The following is a 23832-nucleotide window of genomic DNA, read 5'->3' as shown; positions in this document are numbered from 1 at the left end:
TATGACCACAGAGCAACTGTGCAAAGCCCAGCTCGCTCCTCTGGCCTATACTTAGCAGTGGAATCCTGGCTGCTCTCCACAGAGGATACATGATACACATCTCTGTTATCTCATGCATGACAATGACTGCAGCCCTGGGGAGGAATGGTATCCAGGTTATCCAGGTAGCTGCACTCACCACATCATATCATTTGGCACAGCTGCTGCCAGCTGGCTAGGAGCTCTGAAAATAGAATAGAACATGAAAATTGATTTCTCTACAGCTTTAAAGTGTTTTGTCTTTTTGGATTTGCCACTAGATGTGGCCAATGGCTGGCTCATGGAAAGTACCTGACCTTGACCTCTCATCTTCATAAGCATTATCAATGTACAGTTTTTAGAGCTACATGTGTGAAAAAGAGATATTTAGATAAAATTGGTGACAAAACATTTATCTGATATTTACGGTATTTCTGCAGAGCACTTGAAACTGTCTCCATTTCACTAAGATGATTTAAGGGGCTTCATCATGGACACAATGTTAGTGCTAGAAGGATAGCCAGCCCAGCCATAGTGCAAAACTATGTCTCCATCTTTTTAACCTCTCACAAAGCACTAAGAATCCTCTTCTCTGTTACATTCCATCCTAGCACAACCCCCTGCAAGAGAGGGGTTGCTCAGAGAAGCTTTCTTTCAAGGCCTGTGTCACAGTTTAAGCAATGTGGCTCTAAAAAATGCTCTCCCAGTAAAGTTTTCTGAGCATTATTGGCACCTGAGTGCAGGAGCTAATTTCCATGGCAACACACTGGTGTGCCTTTTCTTTGTACGTTTGTGCTCAGAAGAGATCATTCCGTCTGCAGCTGGACTAGGAGAGGAATAAGCAGCCCCACCTTCTTCCTTTTTATCACATTCTCCCTGAGATAGGTTGTGCCAAGATGAGTCAGAGACTTCTACACAATTAATCATCTCTTCACTTACAGCCATGGACCCAAAGAAGCTCACTCCAAGGTAAAGCAAATTAATAGCACTACTACAGTCCCAGCATTATCCTGACTAATACTAAATGAATACCAGAACCTGAATCTGTGCAAAAAAAGATTCAGGACTGGCCTACTTAAATTTTTGACAACAATCATCATCTTAACAATTACTGAGTAGAAATGAAACACCTAACGATGACATATACAGACAAAGCTTTACCTGAAGTACAAGGTGGCCACCCAATTGCCACAGGTGATCAATGTTCTTTACAGTATTCTGGGAAGTCCCTGTTTCCATACCTAAGTGCAAAACTGACAGCTCAAGTATTTCTTTGACCAGCTCTTTTAGACATCCAGCTGCAAATCTCTAGACCCACTGATAAACAGATAGTGATCTAATTCAGTATCTGCAGTTTAACATCCTTTTGAGTTACAGTTTAAATGGAAAGTATTTCCTCAGTTACAGACCATGAATATATAATCTACCTTCTTCCTGCCAAATATAGAAGAAAAATACTGACCAAACATTTATTTCTGCTTTAACAGATGCTCTAATTCCACTTATTAGTGAGCTAACAGATGTTTGTTACCAGTACCACTCATATTTTCTGTTCACTGGTTTTGACCCATTACCTCTTCTGTTTCCTGCTCTATTAAGCTGTCCCTTTAGAGAACTGAACAACAACCAAAATATTCAAACTACTTGATCATTCCTGCAACCTAAACAGGATGCCTAAACCTTGATGCGATGGGCTGGGGGATCTTCTGTGAAGCTGAGTTCTAATACAGGATTCTTTTATGATGGCAGAGCATTTTAAAGAAACTGACATTTTTTATGTATGTTGCCATGCAGCTTTTAGAAATCAGATGAGGTTTTTGAACTGGGAGCACAGCCTCTCCAACACAGTCATTCACAAGAAAGTACTTTTTTTTTCCTGTTCGCTCACAGGGCTAATCATTCTGTTCTCTGGAGCAATTCTCTGGTCTTTCACAATTCTTTCACCTCATTCTTGTGACCCAGATGAATCAAAAATTATTTTCTTCCAAGCTGCCAGCGAGTTGGAAAAAGACTTAATATTTTTTTAATGAGTGGGAGACTCATTAAAATGACTTTTCTGCCAGTCATTCCTTCCTAAACAGACTCTAACCATTTCATTAAGCATTATAACTGTGCAAATCTTCCCTCAATTTCAGTAATACCCACTATCCTTCATTCACCACTCCAAGGAGCATGAGCCTTGATCTTGACACTGCCTTTTAGTGTACACATCTCTTGATCTTACAATATTAGTGGCAACAGACTTCCTACCAGCAGACTTATTACGAAAGCAGGTTTAAAGACTAAGACAGCTTTCCAGATCAGGAATGGATGTAATTTTAGCAGCCACGTACACTGTAAGAAACCCTATTTGCTAAAACATTAAATAAACACTGATAATACATTTAGATTGAAATTACACTCATAAAGATTCCAACATTGTTGCTTATGCATGGACAAGTACAGTTTCTTTTCTCATATTCTTCACAGCCTTGATCAGTTTTTGTGCACAATGTTATGTTTTCTACAAGCACATATCCGTCCCAATTTTTTGTTGTTCTAGTTTTGACTTTATTATGCTGTCCTCTAGCAGAGCCATTTCCCTTCTTCTAAGGTACTAGACAAAACATGAACAGTTCTTTAAGACAAGAAACTTAAAGAAGAGTTAAATGCCTTATGTCCAGAATTTTCCTGTCCTCTGTTTTCCTTTTCTCATGGACAAGAAGATCATACTGGTTTTTCTCTAGAAGTTCAACAACAATCAGTTACTTTTTGGACAACACTTGCTCATTAGGATTCATACACCCTCCTAAATCTCTGTCTTTGTGGAGTCTTAACTCTTGTCTTAGATCCAAAATGACAGCAAGTTGGTGCCTATGTACCCCAGGGAGAATGTTCATTCCTATCCAATCCTCAAAACACTTGAGGTCTACTTCATTAATCTCAAGGTTTGTGGCCCATACTACAATCCAACCCTGTCAGCTGCATGAACTTCCAGACCAGGTTCCCATCAGACAGCACTGTAGCAATTGGATAGTTAACCCATGTGGAAGACCTATTTGCTTCAACAATAGATTACTTGGCCTCTGACCTCTGGTGTTAGAATTTGCCCTGTTTTTCTTTCAGCTTCTGTGGTCTTAGACTCTCTTTGTGGCCTCTTTCTCCAGCTCAGGATCAAGGGTGATAGTACTGACAGTTCAATGGGACATTTTTCAATCTTTCTCTTCTGTTGCATAGGGCCAGACTCTGCCCCTGCAATCCAAGGATCTTTCCTGGTAAACAAACTTCATGCACAGGTACTGCTAAAAAGCTTCTGGGCAAGAAGCAAACATCTGTGTCGACCCACTGGTGTTCTGATCCCAGCATGCTGTGCCCATCTACTGCTTGGAAAAATTTATTCACTAATCTCCATTACCCAGCTTCATTAGAAATAATAATCATCTGGTCACAACTTCAAACAGCACAATTCACTACAGACTCAAGGGGTACTCAGAGATGCAGTGCCTGATGAAATGGATACTCAGATGGTTTATTGGGGGATCCCCAGCTCTGCCACACAAGGAGTGTGGACAACAGATGGCCTAAACACACCTCTCTGTGAGTGCCTTTTGCTCAGACTATGGGACCCAAGGATATATCTGCCAAATAATCCTTTTTGCCTTGCCTGGGGTCATATTAAAACTTGATCCAGAAAATAAATCAACCACATGATTGCATCCATTCTTCTCCTGGAGAGCTATCCAACACAGTCTAGGAGATATTGTGAAATAGGGATCATTTTCCTTAATCCATGTCTGACAATTTTTTCTGAAATTGGAAGAAAGGGAAGGTTAATTCAAATTCATGGTATTTCCTTTTAGTGCTTTCTCAAGGTTTCCATTTTCTTTACTGAACAATTCCATGAAGGGGAAAAAACTGAAACAATTTATTTGTTGTTGGTTAATTAGAATTGTTCCTTGTAATCCACATACTAAGATTTTAGCGTAACTCTGTGGAGGATAACTGGGAGAAGAACTGAAATGTAACCAGTAACAGGCACACAGACTAAATGAAGAAAGCATTTCTAGTCCTCAGAGCTATCAGAAGAAAAGAATTACAAAAATGCAACACAGTCTCAACTTCAAAGGATTACTAGGGGAGGAAGAAAAGGTGAAGGGAAACATTTAAGCTACAACTGAGAAACAGACTGATTTAAAAGCTGCTAGAGAATTAACTGCAATACTGCAAGCACTGCAAGCAGAAAGGGCTACCATCCCATTAGAAAATATTTGTCAGCAAATCTGAAAGTCCACATTGAAGGGATTGCCTTCTTTTCCCTTCATTTTCTTTTTCCTTAAGTGTTTCCTATAATATTTTCTTTCTTCTCTCTTCATTAAGACATAAGCCAAATGATCAAAAAGCTTAAGGATATAGTATAAGTTGTTCTTATTTTTTTTAAAGAAAAAGTGAAGATATTTTACTTTTTCCCCCTTCTTCTCAAACACTGACTCACAGCAGTTAAGTGAGCCCACAAAAAAATGACTCATTGCAGAGCTGAAATGCCACAAGGCTAACTCAGTGGGAGACAAAAGCATACCATCTATGCATAAAAGAGCTGCCTGGAGATAAGATTAATTGTTTCTCCCTCTTCTAAAAACAGAAAAATGTTAGAATCAATTCCTACAAAGAAGGGAAAAGTCCTGGGTTTTCAGAATCCTAGGGTGCTATTTATCCATGAAAGCACATAGCCAACATGCCATTATACTGTACAGGCTCCAGCAAATGGAAACAAAATCTTATTCAGCCAAGATATTACCTCACAGGAGATTAGTCAGTCGTTTACTATGAAAGTAGGAGAGAGTTTATTCTTGGACTCTTCCTAATGGCAAGGGGATGCCAGCTTGAACTAGATCTCAGGCATCCTAGTGGTTAGCCCAACTTTGCTTTCTTAGGACATGCAGCTTGGTAAAACTAGTGTTTAGCACCATTAGTAACAGCAACCTTCTTTTCCTTCTTTTCTTTGGCTTTTGAAACCAAACAAAACCACACAACCCTTTAAAACTGCAAACTCTTGTTATAATTTTGAACCTGTTCAAGCCTTTCACCCTAAAGCCAATCCACTCTTGCACTTTGGCTTACCCAGTTGAAAAAAACACTCAAAAGCCTTCAGTTTTCCTACTTCAGCATATGGCTGAATGGGAACAAAACACAGCAATTCCCATGAAGAGCCTGACCCAGACCCAGCCAAGGGAAGCATCAGCAATCAAGTACTGTTTTGCCACTCACCAGGAGCCAATCCTCAGGTTTTCTGCTGGAATACAAAGGCCAACTTATTTTTCATGCTAATAATTTGTAACATGACGTACTCCAGGAGTATAACAAAATAAAATGAGTTACTTCTGACCCATCTAGTGAGCAGGATAGCAGAAGTATTTCCATAATAAGTCAACTGCTAAGTGTGGTGCCACAAATGTGAGACTCACTGAAAAAAAGCTGACAATCCTTTCTAACACTTTCTTTCCCTTGCATTTCATCAAGAGAACATTCTTCAAATCCTGAGTAACAGAATATTAGTGCTTTGCACTAATATTCATAAGAAGATACTCAACTAAAATAGCAGAATGTACCAGGTATCACTTAAAATGGCAGATCTCCTTTCTTCTGTCCCCAGGTTCCAAAGGAAAATTCCACTTTCCAGTAAGCAGACATAGCTGAATCTCCCAATGCACTAACAGACTTTCTAGAAAGGTGTAGATGTTGCAAGAGTTCACTTGCAGTTGCTTTGGAGCAGCAGCACACAAGAGAATTATTAGCAGAGAATTCGGAGGCTGACATTAGAGACCCAAGCACTACAGGGGAAGAGCTTCACATTTAACAGGGAGAATTTGTGGGAGCCTAAACACTAAGTGGAAAACTGTCAGCCTAACTGAAAATGCAGGCAAACCAGGAAAAGGAGGGACATGAACAAAAAGTCACCCACATGCCCAGAGAAACTCTGACCACTGGACAGAAAGTCACATGTGTAACATTGGGCATGCTTTGAGCACCTCTTGGGAATCAAACCTCACCAGCAGGCTGGGGAATACCAGTCTGCAACTCCTCCAGGCACCCTCCTGAGGATCAAAGCACTGCCAAATCTAAGGTAACTCTACATGTGCCTTTAGGCAGAACCAGGTGAAAAGGTTAAAGCAGTATTAGGAAGACAACATCTTAGAGGAAATGTGGAAAGTACCCAAACATGGCTGGATTTTGGACAAACAGTTGCCTGAAGGCATGCCTGGCTCATGCAGTGGGATAACAGGAAGGAGCTCACTGGGTGAGAGCTGCTGCATTCACACATTGCCATGAGGAAATACTAGTGCTGTCAGCCCACAAAACTGTGGGCACCTTTGAGAGGGGGTGCCCTCCTCAGCCATCAGGCACAGGCTTTCAATGACACAGCTCAAGTATCTCCATGCTGCTCTCACTCTTTCATGCTTCCCTTACGAACATCACAGAAGCAATCTACTTTCATTGTACATGCACCTACATATACAGACACATACATACACAATCTATACCACATATCCAGCTCTGTAGATATGCCCAGAAGATGCTGAAGACAACCAAATTCTAGAAGCAAATCCCTGTTCTTTGTTGAAAACTACCAGCCATTTGTCTATTCTGTTTATACAGTGATCCATTTCTGTATGTGGTTCTGACTGCTAGTAATTACTACTTCAGTTCAAAAAGGAAAAGGTGATTGTACTTGAGTAAGAAAGCACTCACTTCAGCTGGCACAGAAGACTTCAGATTCTCCATGGTCCAGTGCTTTTTACTGAATTTCAAGGCAGCAAGCTAAACCATGTGCAATAAAACCAAGTGATTCAATTGTTTTGTTTGGCTGTGCCAATCAAGGGAGCCTGCTGAATGCATTTCACACACATAATTTGTCTCAGCATCAGCTGGAAATGAGGCTTTTACCACGTATGTATAAAAACTGTCATACCACCTCACATTGGAAAGAATCCCCCACAAACCAGTGGGGAATATAAAAGCAGTCTCCTCCAAAATTAGTTGAGCTGGAATTTGGCTGACTCTGAGAAGATGTTATTTTTTCAACATTTTCTTTACTGGACAAAGATGATTTGACAGTGAACTTTACTAGTCAAAGATGAGGTCCCAGCACCTTTGCTAGACACCTTCCTGAATGGTCTAAAAACCCTTGTCTACATTTCATTACCGTATCAAATGGCCAGACTTTCACACGTGGGAAAAAAAAGGAAAAGCTTTAGTGAAAACCATGTGAATGGGAAAAGTCAGAAACAGAGAGAAAGAGCAGATTGCAAAGAAATGCTTAACGGACAAGAACAAACAGAGCAGCCATGCAATAATATTTTAAATATTCTTGAAAAAAATCTTGCTGAGTTTCTTTAATTCTCATTGAAGATTCTGCCCCAATTAAACATGAGTGGGCTAAATGATGCAAAGCCATTGGATACATGCACTCACCTGCTCTGTCTCAACAAAGTTAGACACGTGTCCATCATCATTGACCCCTCGGACGTGGAAGCGGACACCGGCCCGCTCGCGGCTGATGCGGGAGATGAGGCAGGCTTTGGCCTTCTTGTGGGAAGCATAAACAGTGCGGATGTCCACGACCCCACAGACCACCTTCAGCAGCCAGTCAGAACAGTTCACCTGGTAGTGTTTGAAGGGCACATGCAATAGCTGGTTCCTGAAAGGTTCAACAACATACAGACACATTACTGAGTAAAATTAACAGACAGGCATGGGTGCCACCTGACAACAATCACTAATTTAATCAAGTAATGTTTTATGACCCCTTTTCTGCTGTACCTTATCTCTGCCCAGAAAATATCGAGAAGAAACCCTTGTGAACTACTACCGTGAACTAAACGTGGCAAATTTTAGCCACACAGCTACCACCAAGGTGCTGTCTTTATATCTTGTACCTGTCTTATAAATTCAGATGCAGATGTCACCTCTTTCAGCTCCAGAAATTTATATTTAGTAATCTTTTCATAAATTACAGTGATGTCAAGCTAATTACTTTTTTTGGAAGAGTACTGTCTGGACCTTAGCATTCACTACAGGATGAAGAATTGGTTCAAAATCCACCAGGATTTTCAGAAAAAAAAATTTCAAGCAGAAACCGGATCTGTAAGTCACTGGATATATTGCAAAAAGTTCTACTAAAATGAAGAGGAACATCTGTTCTAACCTTCAAGATCAACAATTCAAAAAACTTGTCATGTCTAGTTAACAATGATGTTAACTCTTCTATTATGATGTTTTTCTTTATTTCATGTTTCAAAATGTGCTTTTAATCACATAAGAGGGGCCAGGAAAATATCTTTCATGACCATGCATTGCTCAATAGAGGATCTGTAAAAGAGAGTGAAACCCTTGAAGAATTGTTCTTTTAGAGTACAGCATTTAACAAAAAAGGTGCAAGGCATTGTTACATTTTTAATCTAAATATGTAATGGAAAAAGCAGCTCTTTTTTTTAGTTCAACTTAGCTCTTTTTGAGCTCATTTTTTGCTATCTTTTCCACCTCTTTCTCCTACTTCTACTTGCATAGGAAGTCCTCACTCAGGCAAATTCCAGTAGAATTGTTTGTTATTGTTGCAGTTCATTAAACAGGCAGTTTGTGTTGCCTATAACGAAGGTCATCTTATACTTTTAATTGCATAACTATTTATCTCATTGTTTACTTTCCTCAAGCATCTGGTTTTTGTCTGAAATTTCCCATATCACCTAAATACCTCAAGATAAGTTTTTTTGGAGCATCTTTTTGCCTTTAATGTGAGGTCACCATTTTTCCCTGTTCTACAACGTACTGGAGAATGGAAACTCTTCAGAATTTACTTCTAGATTAGCCAGAAGCAGCAAATATACTTATCTTCCAAGAAGAAAAGTTTCAAAAGACAGTAGAGGGGGAAAGAGTTGTTTTAAATGTTCTTTATTATGGGATATTGCCATCTTAGCAGTCTTGTCATTGGAGTACAACTAATTTCTGCCATGTGTCTGACTTCACAATGCTTGGTGACCTTTTGGAGAGGGATGCATCATTAGCACAGTTGAAAGCAAGTATTTATTATGTATCTTTTTTCATTTTTAAAGTCAACCCACTAGATTTTACCAGTCAAAATCACATCATAGCAGGAAAGATTATTTAGCCTAACTGAATTGCTCTCTCGTGTTAATTTATCACCTATTATGAACTTTTTTGCTTATTTAATATTCACCTTCTTTGGGCCACAAGCCTCACTGCACGTTCTAGCAGCACATTCACATTTAACCCTGCCAGTTATTTTCCACCTACATCAAGCCCTCATTTATTTCCAGAACAGCTATGCCTGCTGTGTGACTTTTTGTTTAAAAAGAAGGGGGTGGGCGTGGGGAAGGGTATAGAAATGCAAGCATAATGCCAAAACTTGCAAAGCAAACAAACTGAATTAAATCAATCCAGCATTGTGTTTACTCTTTTCCCCTCAAACAATACTTACCACAATATAAGATAATTTTTCTTTGCTTTATAGGCACAAGAAAGTAAAAAGCACAGAGCAGTGCATCGCGGGAGTTTTCTTTTGTGCAACTTATGTTTGCACTGAGCTGTAAACATATTAATATTGATGTTTTCAACATAAAAACTGGTACACATTACTGAAACAATAAACTACAGACTTTTACACCTACTTTTAAAAAATAACAGATACTTCAGTGCAAACAATGGGATTTATGAACAGTTCAAGCGCAGGCTTCCATTAGATAACTTTAAAGAAAATTATTAAAAAGGACTGCAGGGGAAACTATTCATGACATACAGAGAGATGTTTCTGTAGCATGAGCAATACATATCTTGTATTTCCCCCTCTGAAGCATAAAATGTCATTTTAAAATGGCACTTCACTATCAGATTAATTTTAATTAAATACAAATTACTATGAATTCATTAGAGCCACCTGCCCTGTAAAAGGACATGTCAATGAAATGAAAGGAGATGGACTTGAAATGCACATGTTCACTTCCCTCTGAGAACGTCTGAGCAATGAGATACAGGTGGAGACAACAGAAGACTCAGGTAGAACATGCAGTACTAACCAGAAGAACGAGTTACCAGATTCATAGCTGTTATCACCCTGCTTCTGAGCCCGCACAGTCAGGTCAAAGTTTGAGCCTGCATTAGGCCAGGAGAAATAGAACATCCCAGAGTTCAGTATTTTCTTCAAGGCAGTAACGCGCTCATCTTCCTTGGTTTCTTCCTGGAGAGGACAGAAATCTGTTGCAGTAATTTTGTAAACTTCAGCATCCAGGATTTTGCCCACCGACGTACAGCCTGTCACCAGGACCAGAAAGTGCAGCCGAGTGTTACCTAAAAAGTGACAGACAGTTACAAAAGGGTTATTTCCAGGTGGACTCGGCTCCTCATCAGTCCTGTCAAATGCAGTGCCGACAGGGTTCCAGCAGAGGCCAGCGTCTTTGCTTCACGAGAGAACAAACAGGAAAATCAGGCAGGCAGGCCGCGTTCTTCACATTTCTGAATTCCTCTTAACTGCAGATAAGTGGCTGCTATTGCACAATATTCCATAACACTTCTCCATCGACATCCTTTGTTGCACTAGAGTGTGTTTTCCCCACTGACTTTATGAAGAGCGAAGTGCTTACCATTGGAACAATACTCAAAAAATCAATTTCATCACCCTACAGAACACAGAGCATTCAGATTCTTTACTGGCTTCAGCTGAAGCTGGGCATGTTCAGACATTTGTAAAATTTCAGTATTACCAATTCTTGAGATTTTGCTTTTGTATCACTAAAGCACGTACATGATTCAACAACAACCTCAGCTATCACTAGAACCATTACAGCTGCCATAACTGTGAAATCACGAAGCAGCTGAACTTCAGGGCCCCAAAACTAAAAGATAAATTTGGAGCTTGAGAACATCACTGTAATCAGATCTTTCTCATACACAGAACCATCTCCACCTCTGCTCATTCTCTCTGAAATGGTAATTAAGAAACAGTAAAACAATTTTTCTGAAATGCTGGTTTTGCTACAAAGAAACTGCTTGATTCACTTAAATTGGCCTGTAATGGAGACAATGTCATCCTAGTCACTTCAGTTAGTAAGAAAAGGTGGAAATGAGCCAAGATTTATTAATTTAGCACAGCAGAACCAACAGCTGACCTGCCGAGAGCAAGTTAATTAGCTAAGGGCACAGTGACAATCTGGGACAGTATGGCTTCAGACAGCAAAAGGGAACACTTCTTAGGATCACTTTTCAACCCTCCAGGGTGACCCACTGTCTGAAAATGCACACCAGCTCTCACACAACAACTACTCTTTTTCTGAAACACCAGTAGGGGAGTCCTTGCTTTCAGATAACAAGCTGGCTACGGAAGCTAGAGTTAGGGGTGGTTTTCAGCAGGGCCAGAATATTTGTGTAGGCACGTGGGACTGGAATGGCAGGACAAGGTGGGAGATTAGATCTTATTCATTCTGTTCTGCTGAATCCAGTTTTGTATAAAGGCCAGTGTAGGTGGTATTTACTAAAAAGCTCTGTTCATCACATTTCTTTCTGTAACAACGCTGTGCCGTGTTCTCCTTCTCGAGTGCTTTCAAGATGTATATTTTCTGTGCTTGTGATATTGCAGCAGAGGGCTAGAAATACTGACAATTTATTCCTCTTTTGCACATGACTTTGTGTAATTATAAAGAATAAAGAGGAGGAGACACATCAGTTATCACCACAAGAGCTCATAACTGGCCAAATACTGCCTTGCAGCCTCCAGAAAGGGTTAGGAGGAGTTAGCCATCTCTCAGGATAGCCAAAAGCTTCTGTGACTTAGCTGAAACCATGCAAAACTGATCAGCTCAAAGTAACCTTCACTCACAAGACCTTGGAAGCAATACATAGATACACTATTAGCATGCCTTAATATCAGTCAGCTTTGTTAGTCACAAAAAACCAGTAGTGAAGGACTTGGAGAGCTGCCTAGGAGTGATGCTGAGACAAAGAGTACAAGTACTTTTATTGCCTTCAGTGACCTAGATGGTTCAGAAGACATCAAGTGATAAAGTCAACATTAAATTAGCCAAAGAGAACAAAAGCTTAATAATACAGGGCTTGTTACCTGTGGTTCTGTCCTGGTTGCAGAAGATTGCAACCAGTGGAAAATCATTGGATCTAAACAGAATGATCCTCTAGTTCAAGAAGGAATTGAATAGGAATATTTGCCTTAGCTAGAAACTTGCTTTTGCTTACCAGAGACTATAAACTGTTTTTACTATCTCCTCCACTCAACCACTCACCCCAAATGGGGTACTCATCCACCTACTGCAAGGTCCAGCATCTCTACTCCCTTAAATCACTAGCTAAAAAGCTCCAAAAAAGTAATCATGCCTGAGAAAGTATTGCATTGTCCCTGAAGTGTAAGGAGATTGGTTTTCTAAAGCTGTGATACTTTTCTGCCACTGGGCAGTAACTCCACAGGAAAGAGTCAGGGTTGTTCAGCCTGGAGAAAAGAAGGCTCAGGGAAAACCTTATTACAGTCTTTCAATATTTGAAAGGGGGCCTATAACAAAAGATGGAGAGAGACTTTTCACAAGTGCTTGTAGTGTTAAGACAAGGGGCAACAGTTTTTCACTGAAAGAGGGAAAATTTAGATTGAATATAAGGAAGATATATTTTACAATGAGAGTACTGAAACAGTGGAACAGGTTTTCCAGGGAAGTTGTGGGTGCCCAACCCCTGGGAAGTGTTCCAAGCCAGGTTGGCAGGGGCTTTGAATAACCTGGTCTAGAGGTAGTGTCCCTGCCCATGACAGGGACATTGGGAGCAGACAGTCTATAAAGGTCTCCTCTGACTTGAGCCACTCTACAGTTCTATTCACACAAAATAATTGTGTGAATAGTGAAAGTACTGTACTCTCTACAATACTCCAAATTAGAGAGCAACCACCAGGCACATGATACCTTTTCATGATGCCTTTGAACAGAGACAGGCTGGCAAAGGAGCTCACTTACAGCCCAGAAACTGGAGAAAAAGGATGAAAAGAGACATTTAAGGTATGTTAAAGCTAGCCTGCTTTGCTTCTTGGTCCTCCCAGGCTGCTCTGTGAGTTGAAGTGGTCTTCAGAACAGCTCTAACTTCTCTTATTTGCTTAAATCACTTGGGATTTGCTGCAAAACAGACAATGCAGAAACTCTATAACGTCACAGCCCCAGTTTAACACAAATCTCTCTGACTCTGTACCTTGGAAAGAAGTCCCAAGCCCCATCCTCTGATAGCACTTTCATTCCTGGTGGTATTTGGACAATGGTCCTGGGAACCATCTCTGGGCTATCACTGCGCTGTCTGCAGGAGGAAGATCCCTGCTTGATGCACATGTCCTCTTGGCACAGGGAACAAGCTAATCACAATATCCTATCCTCTGTTCCTGTGTTCTGCCCATTTTATTCACAGCACAGATGTAGCCATTGGGTTCTGAATGGAGGTAATGCTCCTGACAACTTTTCATCCTTTTAGAACCTCGCACAGCAGAATTAATGCTGCCAAAACACTGCTCCACTATGATCTTTTAGTCATGTTTCCATTAAGGTATAAGAAATTACTCACCACTAAGCTATACAGCTACACACAGAGAAGGCTTTCTCTGTCTTCCCTTCTTTGCCAGCAACATCTAGATGGGCCTACAGTTTTAAATTATGACATGAAAGTCCTTGAGATTTCAGTTGCCTTTTCAGGTCAGTTTCTCTTGGTACCAATCACCAACCACCTCAGCTGTACACTATTTACCATACCCCACCTTGGAAAATAAAAATCTTTTTATTTCTCCTTTAATTTACACAAGTAGTTTAAAGTACAATCCTCATAATACTAGCCTTCTAAACTGTACACATAGAAGAAAGTGATTTAGGAATGTAAGAACTTAACTGAAGGTCACAACTGTAGAAATGTCGTTCCTGTCCTTGGGATGCAATATGGAATGTTTTAAAGAAATCTCTGAAATAATTTTAGAGCAAGAAGTGAAGTGTTCCTTACTGGTCATGCTTTCTACAGCAACACATCTATGAAAAAGCAAAACCCACATATAGTACTAAAGAAAAAAAAATATTTCAAAGTTTATGGCCAAACTTTGATCTCAGATAAATGGGTACAAATGTTCATGCATTGTAACCAAGATCATTATTTTGCCCTATTACAGCTATCAATCACTACAACAATCTGTAAAGAAGACTTTTGAAGAAATGTAAGAAATGTTTTGCTCACAGTGATATGTGCTGAATGCCCTTTTATTAGGCTGCACAACAGAGGCAGAGGATGAAGAATATTTGGCACAGAAACAAGACAATAATAATTTCCATCCATTTTTTCAAACGTTCTTGTGAAACCAACTGCCTTTATCCAAGTTGAACAGGAAATGCAGTTCTGGTACGTCACACTGCACAATAATAAGCTGCAGTTTCTGTATTTAACCTGTCTACACGACTCAAGGCAATTGTTTCCCCTGCAGCTTAGGGGATGATTTCAATGTTGCCTATTTTGAGCTACAGTGAAAAGGAGTCCAGTATTCAATTCTTATTTTGTCCTTCTTAACAGTAACTATTTCACTCAAGACCGTCTTTTCTTTCCAAAATAATTTTCTCCAATTTTTGCTCTTTCTCCATTCCATCACAGTCATGCCTTATGTTCCCTCAGACTTTTCCATTTCCACTCCATACATACTCCATTCCATTTTGTAGACCACTAAAAACCAATTTTGCCTCTCATCTGTCTTCAAAAATAGCAACAGAACACAGGAGAGCAGTACATTCTAACCACCTAGCTGAAAATTCCTGAGTATATCTACAGCAGAATTATGAAAAGAGCCAAGACTTTCCAAATTATCATCTTAGTCTCAAAGATACTCCTCTTTTTCTTCTAAACACAACCACATTTTTAGGATACGTGCAAAAGGAACAGAAGACAGGTTCTTAGTTGTCCTTTTTGCTTTTGAAATGTCTTCCTTTCAACTATACACTGTACATGTACAAGAGTGAGAGTATATACACAATCTCATGAATTCAGAATGCCTCCCCAAATACAGCAGCTGTATTAAACCAAACAACCTATGTGCTGATGGTGTTAAAATATCCCCTTATGTATGCATCTCATCCTGACATCACAGTATCTGAAAAAAACACTGTAAAGCCAGCTCTTTTAACACTTTGCTTAAGATGTATTTGTCACTGCTAGATCTTCTTTGGCAGCAAAATCTTGGCTGAGGTACAGCTCAGAGACACTGTACAATTCATTCTGCTGCCATCCATCTCACAAAAGAAAGCAGAAGAACTTAGTGAGTCATGTTAACAGACATAAGTACATACAAGTGAATGTTATTACTGGTGGGAAACATTAACTTTGTGAGTCAGTTTCACATATTTCATCTACTTTCTTATGAAAAGCATGATCTACTTTGGCAGGCATACAATGTGATTTATTTGGATTTCTAAGTAGCGATATTTACAGATTAATTAAAATGTTCAGAGACATCTTTCATGTCTTGGCAAAAAGTTTTCCCTTCTGCTCTACAAATATACTCTTAACATCCCAGTGGAATGTATTTTCACAAATACTCTCAGTTAATTTAATACTTATGGTCTGCATGTTTCCAGTAGTTAGAAAAAATGCTGATACTTCTGAACAAAGTCTATGCAATCACTGAAGCTCAGTGAAGAGCTAGCCAATTATGCCTTTGTTAGCAGCTGCTAAAATACATTATACAAAAATGGAAAAAGCTACATTCCATTCCTGTGGTCGTTTGACTCAACCTGGCTGGATGCCAGGTGCCCACGAAAGCTGTTCTGTTACTCCCCTCCTCAGCTGGGCAGGGGAGAAAAATAAAATGAAATGCTTATGGGTCAAGATAAGGGCAGGGAGAGATCATTTAGCAGTTATGGGCACAACAGACTTAACTCAGGGAAATTAGTTTTATTTATCACTAATCAAAACAGAGTAGGACAATGAGCAAAACACTTTCCTCCACATCTCCTTTTTTCCCAGGCTTAACTTTACTCCCAATTTTCTCTTCCCCAGTGGTACAGGGGGATGAGAAATAGGGGCTATGATCAGCTCATCACACATTGTCTCTGCCACTCCTTTCTCCTCAGGGTCACAAACCTGGCCAGTAAACTTGCTCCAGCATGGGCTCCTCTTTCCATGGGTCCTCCCAGAAGCCTGCTCCAGAGTGTGCCTCCCAAAGGGTCACAGCCACCTTCAGGCACCCCCTGCTCTGGCATGGGCTGCAGGTGGATCTCTGCTCCACCATGGACCCCAGGGGCTGCAGGTGGATCTCTGCTCCACCATGGACCCCAGGGGCTGCAGGTGGATCTCTGCTCCACCATGGATCTCCATGGGCTGCAGGTGGATCTCTGCTCCACCATGGACCCCATGGGCTGCAGAGGCACAGCTGCTTCCCCATGGTCTGCACCATGGGCTGCAGGGGAATCTGAGCTCAGGCACCTGGAGCACCTCCTGCCCCTCCTTCCTCACTGGCCTTGGTGTCTGCAGAGCTCTTTCTCTCACATATTCTAACTCTGCCCTTCTCCAGCTTCAGCTGGGCAGGTTTTTTTCCCCTCTTCTTAAATCTGTTATCCCAGGGGCACTACCACTGTTGCTGATGGGTTCAGCCTTGACCAGCAGCACCTCTGTCTTGGAGCCCACTGGCATTGGCTCCATTGGACACAGGGGAAGCTTCCAGCAGCTTTTCAGAGAAGCCACACCTGTAGCCCCTCCTGCTACCAAAACCTTGCTACACAAACCCAGTACAATTTCTTTGTAGTGTTAATCTTTTACATAAGCAACAGCTAAAGGGATGGAACTCACATGTAAGATGGAAAGTCTAAACCAGACTGTGACAAAAACTTGGGCTATGTCTTGAATAGTGAGATAGCAGACATGTATCTTTGCTTTTTGAAACATGTTCAGAAGCAGAAAAGGTTTGCTTACCTTCACTTACCATTACAGCATGACCCTCTGACTTTTCACTGAATTTTAACAATCCCTTCCAAAGCAAGTCCTGTACCAGAACTTGTAATCTAATGCTAGAACAAGGCAGAGGTACAGTGACAAAGCTCAGAAAGGAAAAACCCTCACACTTTCAGAGCACTGAAGTTAAGCATATGTTGTTTGAGAAGAAATAAGGACATGAGAAACAGTAAGGCTGAGAATATTTCACACCCCATTTGAAATCATTCACCTTTTAACATGAAGACGAAAATTGGATATATTTGGTTCCCACCACATACAAAAACTACCCTTATATGTAGCTTGAAGAGATTGAATTAAATAGCTACATTCCTTTATTACTACAACAGGATTCATTAGACTTCTATGAAGAAAAACAGACCCAAGTGCCAAGAAAAACTAATCACGAGTCCTCCACTTTAAATTACATTAGCAAATTGATATAAATCTCCAGAGAAATGTCTAATTAACTCCACAAGAAACAAAACAAACAAAAAGTCCACATTCATTAAAAAAGACTAGATGGACCTACAGTTTTAAATTATGACACAAAAATCCTTCACATTGCAATTGCCTCTTCAGGTCAATTTCAAGTCATATTTCTCAGGCTGCAAAATGGTAAACAGGGTATAAAATGACACAGTTATATCTACTGGCCTAAATACACCACAGCTCACACCACCACTGCATTTGGTAGATTCCTTGACCAAGCATCAAGTTACGTGGAAAAGTCTTGTCATTTCTCCAAGTGAAAATTAGGGCTCATTGTACCGGCCCGGGAACAACGCGTACAGTGCTTTTTTATTTATGCATCTAAATCATCTATGATTTTTAAGCACTGTGTAAGGCCCTATTATCTTCAAATCAATCACTGCAGTTCTCAAAACATGTTATTTCCATTAACATTCCTGCAGGCAGTGTAATGACAAGTCCTTTGCTAAATCAAGATTCCCAAACTGTACCAAAATTTATATTGATGACAATAAACATTCCTTACTACACTAATTGAAGCCAGAGGCCTTCTGCAAATCCTTATCCATATGACTGATTAAAGGCAATTAGGCATTATAGCAAGAACTGGCAATCTGCAGTACTGTGCTCTCAGATGACCATGATAATCAGTGTCTAAACATGATCCTTAAAGAAGAGAAGAATTAAGAAATCATAGCTTGCCTTGGACAAATGTGGTAGGGGAAGAAGAATGGCAATTATCTTCAGGCAGCTAAGAATGTTAGACAAAACAAATTAAGAAAAAATCCATCCATCATTCAGTGATATGGTTTTGGTCCAAAATAGAAAAAGAAACAGATATTTTCCAGACTGTACATGACAAAGTACAACTAGCTTTCACAATTTAAGGAATTAGACAACTTTAGCCACTTATTATCATTTAGCATTATCTGGGCATTTTATAATCTCGGGCATACAGATGGTGACTTACCACATCTAAGCTGAAGCTCTCCTAAGCAGCCATAAGCATCCATGAGCTTTTCATACTGTCCTTTAATTGCATCCTTTTCTTCTGGAGCTAAGGAACAAAGAGAAAGGCAGGAAACTTAGTTATCCAGTATTCATAAAATGTTCAGATTGCTATTATTCCTATTGCATGGGAACCAATGCTATTTTCTCAATCAACAAGACTACAGTGCAAAGGTAGGGTTAAAATGCTGTAAAACCATAGAGAATAAAACATGATGGGATAGAAATGCACATCTCCACACACCACCCTAGAAGAAAAAAAGAGTACTCACTTTATTTTCAAATCTACCTGATCATTATTAACAATTTTATTCTATGGTACGGATGCCACATCAGTCAAAATAAATAAAGAAATACATGAGCACATGTAAAATTTACACTGTTCTAAAATAAGAGCAGGAATAAATCAGTCTTGCCATAAGCTAAAATATAATATCTTGATGATAATATATTGATAAGTCTTGATGTATAAAAAGAGAGAGTTTATACTTCCAGACTCTCAGTCTAATTCCAGACAGAACTGGAATTTTTTTATGCAAGATAACATGATTTGATGTAGACACAACACCAGAGGTTGATTTCAAGAGGAATTACACATATTTTAGTGAAGTAAGAATTAGTTAATTAAATAAATAAAGGGTCAGATGATTGTGTTATATTTGTGCATTTCTGCAACAAGCAAATTCAATGGGCACATACTGAACATTGAGACATTAAGTCAGACCACAGATCAAACTTGCCATTGGCTACTTTAACATAAAACCAGCATACTTCCTGAATGAGTAAGTCTGCATTTTGTATTTATTTCCCAATGAGGAGCAAGGTTAATCTCCCAAATGAGGAAAATAGACTGTAACCCTCAAATGTCCTTTTACTTCTTGAACTACAGATAAACAGCATAAATAGTACTTTCAGAGATTTGCTAATAATATGCAATCTTATGCTCCTAATTAACTTCAGCAGTTAAAACCTGAAACCTTGGGGTATAAAAAGGACAAACTGAACTGCTTGCAATGCATGACAGAAGAGCAAAGAAAGAGACTTCTCTTTATAAATCTCAAGAGGCAAAGAGCTCAGTGAGAAACACAGAAAACAAATAAATATCCCATATATTGCTGACACTTTGAAGTGAAATGAAGGACAATTCCTCTTGCAAAATTCCTTAGCAGAGGCAACCCCCAAGAGTAATTAAAACATGTTTATCTCAATTTTTGCACTTGTGACAAATAAAGAAGACTTGTTTAATTCTTTCTTAATATTTTTTTTACTAGCATACTTTCACAACTTACTTACTCTACTTTCTTAGAACATTGAATAAATCAGGAGAAACTTGCAAAATGTTGATACCACACACACCAGTGAAGCAAAGGATAAGCAGCAGACAGAGGATAAAGTGATTTTTATTGGGTAACAAATCTCTGGACAGTAACGATTTAAATACTCAGTAATGGCACATTTTAAGGGCTGAGACTGCAAGCTCAGTTCTCAGGAACTTAAAAAAAACACTTTCACAAAACCAGTTTAGATAGACTATAACAACGTTTCCATCTTTGAAAAAAAGCCTGTCAAGATTTTCTTATGTATTAAAAAAGCAGGTTAAAAAAGGTGATGTTTCACTTTCCATGGCATCTTTACTAAGTAGAAATATGCTGACAATTTTTTCTTAAATCTGTTCTCTCCTTTAAAAGCTGTCTACACTAAAATAATTGTGCTACTTTAAAATAAAAAGGGAAAACCAAAACCAAAACTCTTGCTCCAAATATTCCAGCTTTAGGAAGAAATCTAAAACAAGGGAAACACCAAGAGATTCAGATCTGAGACAGATGCAGAGCTCATAAAGCGGCAGGCCAGGCACAACCTGAAAGCATTTCAAAAGTCACTTCAAAAGGATGGCAATGCTCTTCAAAATAGAATTACAAGCTGGAGAGTTGGCTGTTAAAAGTGTCTGGTAAGAGCACAATCCAAAAGAATGGAATTTATTGCAGTGTAGAATTAGGCAACACATAGCTCATTCCACTGCTGGCAAAAAGTACCTGCCACTGGCATGTATGGAACTCACTGGAGTTTCCCAGGTCAAGCCAGTGGCATCCCACACCCATCAGGTGCTGGCACAGGACTCCTCCAAACACACAGCCAAAGAGCTGAGTTTTGGCAGTCCTGGTACAGGAACGCCACCATTCTGGGCAGGCCACTTGTCAGAGCCTGTGCCTGCACAGCAGCATCAGCCGGAACAGCAGCACCAGCACAGCTGCCTGGAAGGAAGGAGCAGGAAAGGAAGACACTCAACAGACACAGCCGTGTCTGTGGGTCATGCAGAGAGAGGCCAGAATGTCCTAGTGCCTATGGACCACATCTGGGGGTTGGTGTGTGTAAATTCCCTTTGTTAAAGATACCAATGGAATTTGAATTCTCCTGTCCTGTTAAACTCCTTGGCCTTGAACAAAGGACATCATTGAAGAGGGCTTGAGCCAGGTTCATATCCTGTTATTAAAAAGAAGTATTTATAAATCTCAAAGTCTCATTGAAATCTCAAATAACTGTCATCAAAACCTAAAAGATCTCCTCGGGCATTCAAGGAATTCTAGGACATGAGTCAGAACCAGAAAGAGTGTGGCTACACAGAGAAAAAAATTTACGTGCTACTTTGTTGGATGAAGAGAGTTAAAGGGAAATATTTCTATGAAACACTTTAACCCTTGTAAAACAAGAAGCATGCAATAATTCAATGAAACCAAGCTGCAATAAAATAAATTATAAGTGACCTTTTCCATGCATAAAATATTTCAGAGCCAAGACACCCCACACCATGAAAAGATACACAACTACATTATACCATATGGCCTAACCAAGTGTGACTTCCTGCTTGTAAAAGCTGCAATTTCAATTTACCAGCTAGCAGGAACTGGCCAAACATACACAGTTTCCTTCATTCAATCCCTCCTTAGGGCTGAACCCCCAGACTCCAGCAAGAATCAGCACAACTCTCAAGCATATTGACCCCAGAAAGGTCAGTGACTGGAGTAAGAGGGTAGAGAAAGGTACCAAAATTCCAAGTCCAACACTAAGGACAGACACAGTGATGCCTGCAACTTCAAGATAAAAATGAAGGAAAAGTTCTTGGGAAAAAAAAAAAAAAAAGAGCCTGAGACTGAGTTATGGATTCTGTTTCTCCCTTGTGATTTTTTCAGCCCGATTCTGGAAATAGTCACCTGCTTGGCTGTAGGTACTGCTACAAAAATGTAATCTCAAGCATATTTGTAAGTACTTTAAGAAACATAAGATTGGTGTCATGGGATGACCTTATTTGTGTCATTTAGTGTTTGGGGGAAAGAGGTGTGAACTTTCCCCAGAAAGAGGGAAAAACTATATAAAACAAAATTTCATACCAAAACTCCCATATATACATTACCATAAGCACCTTACCTAGAAATAAGTCCAATGTCTGCTATTACATAAGTTTAGACAATTATCTCCAAATTGTGTTTTCAGTTATCTGCAGACACATCTAAAGTACTTTATTGTATTTTCAATATCTCTCACCACTAAAATCTTCCTGTTCACATTCTATCCAAGCTACACAGGCATCATGAAAGTCAGACTGTATTCAGAAACACCATATAGGCCAAGCAGTGCAGAGTTGGGAAGAAGTCTGTGGTCAGAGCTACAGTTAAGAGAACCCAAATACTTAAAGCATTAAGCAATGTATTTAACAATTTTCTAGTAAGATACGTTTCTGGTTGAAAACACAACAAACAAACTAGAAAATGGGCAGTTTGGAAAGGTCAGTTCCCTGATTTTCTATATTAGATTGACAACAATCTGCTCCTAGTGAGAGATAATGTTTGCATACTTGGATGTGCATATATGAATATATTAATTCACAATCAAAGAATAATGGATTAATGAAACCACCAAGTTTCTACTGGCCAGCTCCATGCTGCTGCAGGCAGTCAAGAAAATAAAAGGGAAGTCCCTAAGTGATTTCTCTGAAGCTTGCCCATTATCTTTATGTGGTTTCTGCCATAGATGACTCATTTGCATAGAAACTTGCACCAGTCACTACAGACATAACCACTACAAAGAATTCATCCCTCACAACCACTACTTGCCTCCTAGCATAGAAAACAAGTCTTGTAATCAACACTCTACACTTACACGAACACATCTTCCCTCTTCTCTGTACCCAGTCTGCATTTTGACAATAGCGAAAGAATTGCAACACACACTTTTTCCTATAATCTAAAGCAGTGATGTTCAGCCTGAGAAACCACAGCTTGCAAGTGCCAAGTGCCAGCATAACCAAGGAAGACAGGACTGCTGCTCTGGAGACTGCTTCCACAAATGGAAAAGTTTGAACACCACTAAACTACAGAAAACTTCATAAAAGTTTGTGCTAGCTGTGTGAATATTCGGGTGTAGGAGTAGAAATGAGCCATGGTGGAGGCCTCACTGTTTTGGAAAGAGTGCTTAGAAATACATTCACAGTACTTACACAAGTATTGATGCTTGATTTCCACACCCCACTCAGTGGCACAGTTGTTCACATAAACACAAAACCAAAGCTAATTGTAAACAGTGAATGTACATACAGCATAGAAACAGCTTTCTGTACAAAAGAAGGAAAAGATAAAGCACAGGTAAATAACTGCTACTTCCTGCTTTTGCAAGACTTTACCCTGATTTCACTCTGCTGCATCAGAGAACCACACACACACTTGCAATTGAAGCAGCAGAGGAGGCACAGAGCTCCTCCACAGAGTGTACACACACCTTAACTCTACATAAGTTTGTCTCTAGTATAGGCTAACTTCCCAGACCTGTGGGTAAAAGTCAGGAAAAACCTCAGACATATTTGCAAAAACACACACTGTATCAGCTTTGAACTTCTGTACTTTCCAGACACCATGGTCATTTAGGATTTAACATAACAGGTGATGTAACATCCTTTATAAAACCAGCTGCAGAATCAAAGAACTTGCAAAAAAAAAAAAATCTCTGCAGCCTTTGGCTCTGCCCTTGAGAAAACATATTATTATGCTGAAATTCAATAGCCGAGCACTCCTGTTGACAGCTTTTCACTGAAACTACCTACCATAATGAAGTTAAATCACCATATTTTCAGCACTATAGCCTTAGTTTAGTTTAGCAATTGCCTTGACAGCAGTCCAGAACTACCTTGTGCAGTTCACTTCATCTGTAAACCACTGAAACTGTAATGTATTTAAACTAGGAACAGCATCTCTAACTATACTCCCTGGTGTATTAAGCAAAAATTTCTAAATCAATGACAATTTTTCTTTATCCTTTATAACTCTAGGTTTCTTCCACAGAATATACTGATCTTCTAGTTCAGAGAAT

At 39.6% G+C, this 23832-nt stretch overlaps 1 protein-coding gene across 3 annotated transcripts in view; it reads right to left on the bottom strand.

The window, feature by feature from the left end:
• Window positions 1-23832, bottom strand: part of SYNJ2 (synaptojanin 2) — a 64797-nt gene that overhangs the window by 36459 nt on the left and 4506 nt on the right. For all 3 annotated transcript variants that reach the window (XM_077175425.1, XM_077175426.1, XM_054628591.2), the window contains exons 2-4: window positions 18437-18523; window positions 10086-10356; window positions 7468-7693 (exon numbers count right to left, since the gene is read on the bottom strand). In XM_077175425.1, coding sequence (XP_077031540.1) covers window positions 7468-7693; window positions 10086-10356; window positions 18437-18523 — 584 coding nt within the window. The remainder of the gene's footprint in view (window positions 1-7467; window positions 7694-10085; window positions 10357-18436; window positions 18524-23832) is intronic.

Source organism: Agelaius phoeniceus, chromosome 3, assembly GCF_051311805.1.
Source record: "Agelaius phoeniceus isolate bAgePho1 chromosome 3, bAgePho1.hap1, whole genome shotgun sequence".
NCBI lineage: Eukaryota > Metazoa > Chordata > Aves > Passeriformes > Icteridae > Agelaius > Agelaius phoeniceus.
The sequence above is the reverse complement of the archived record's forward strand: the minus strand, read 5'-3'. Positions and strand labels throughout refer to the sequence as shown.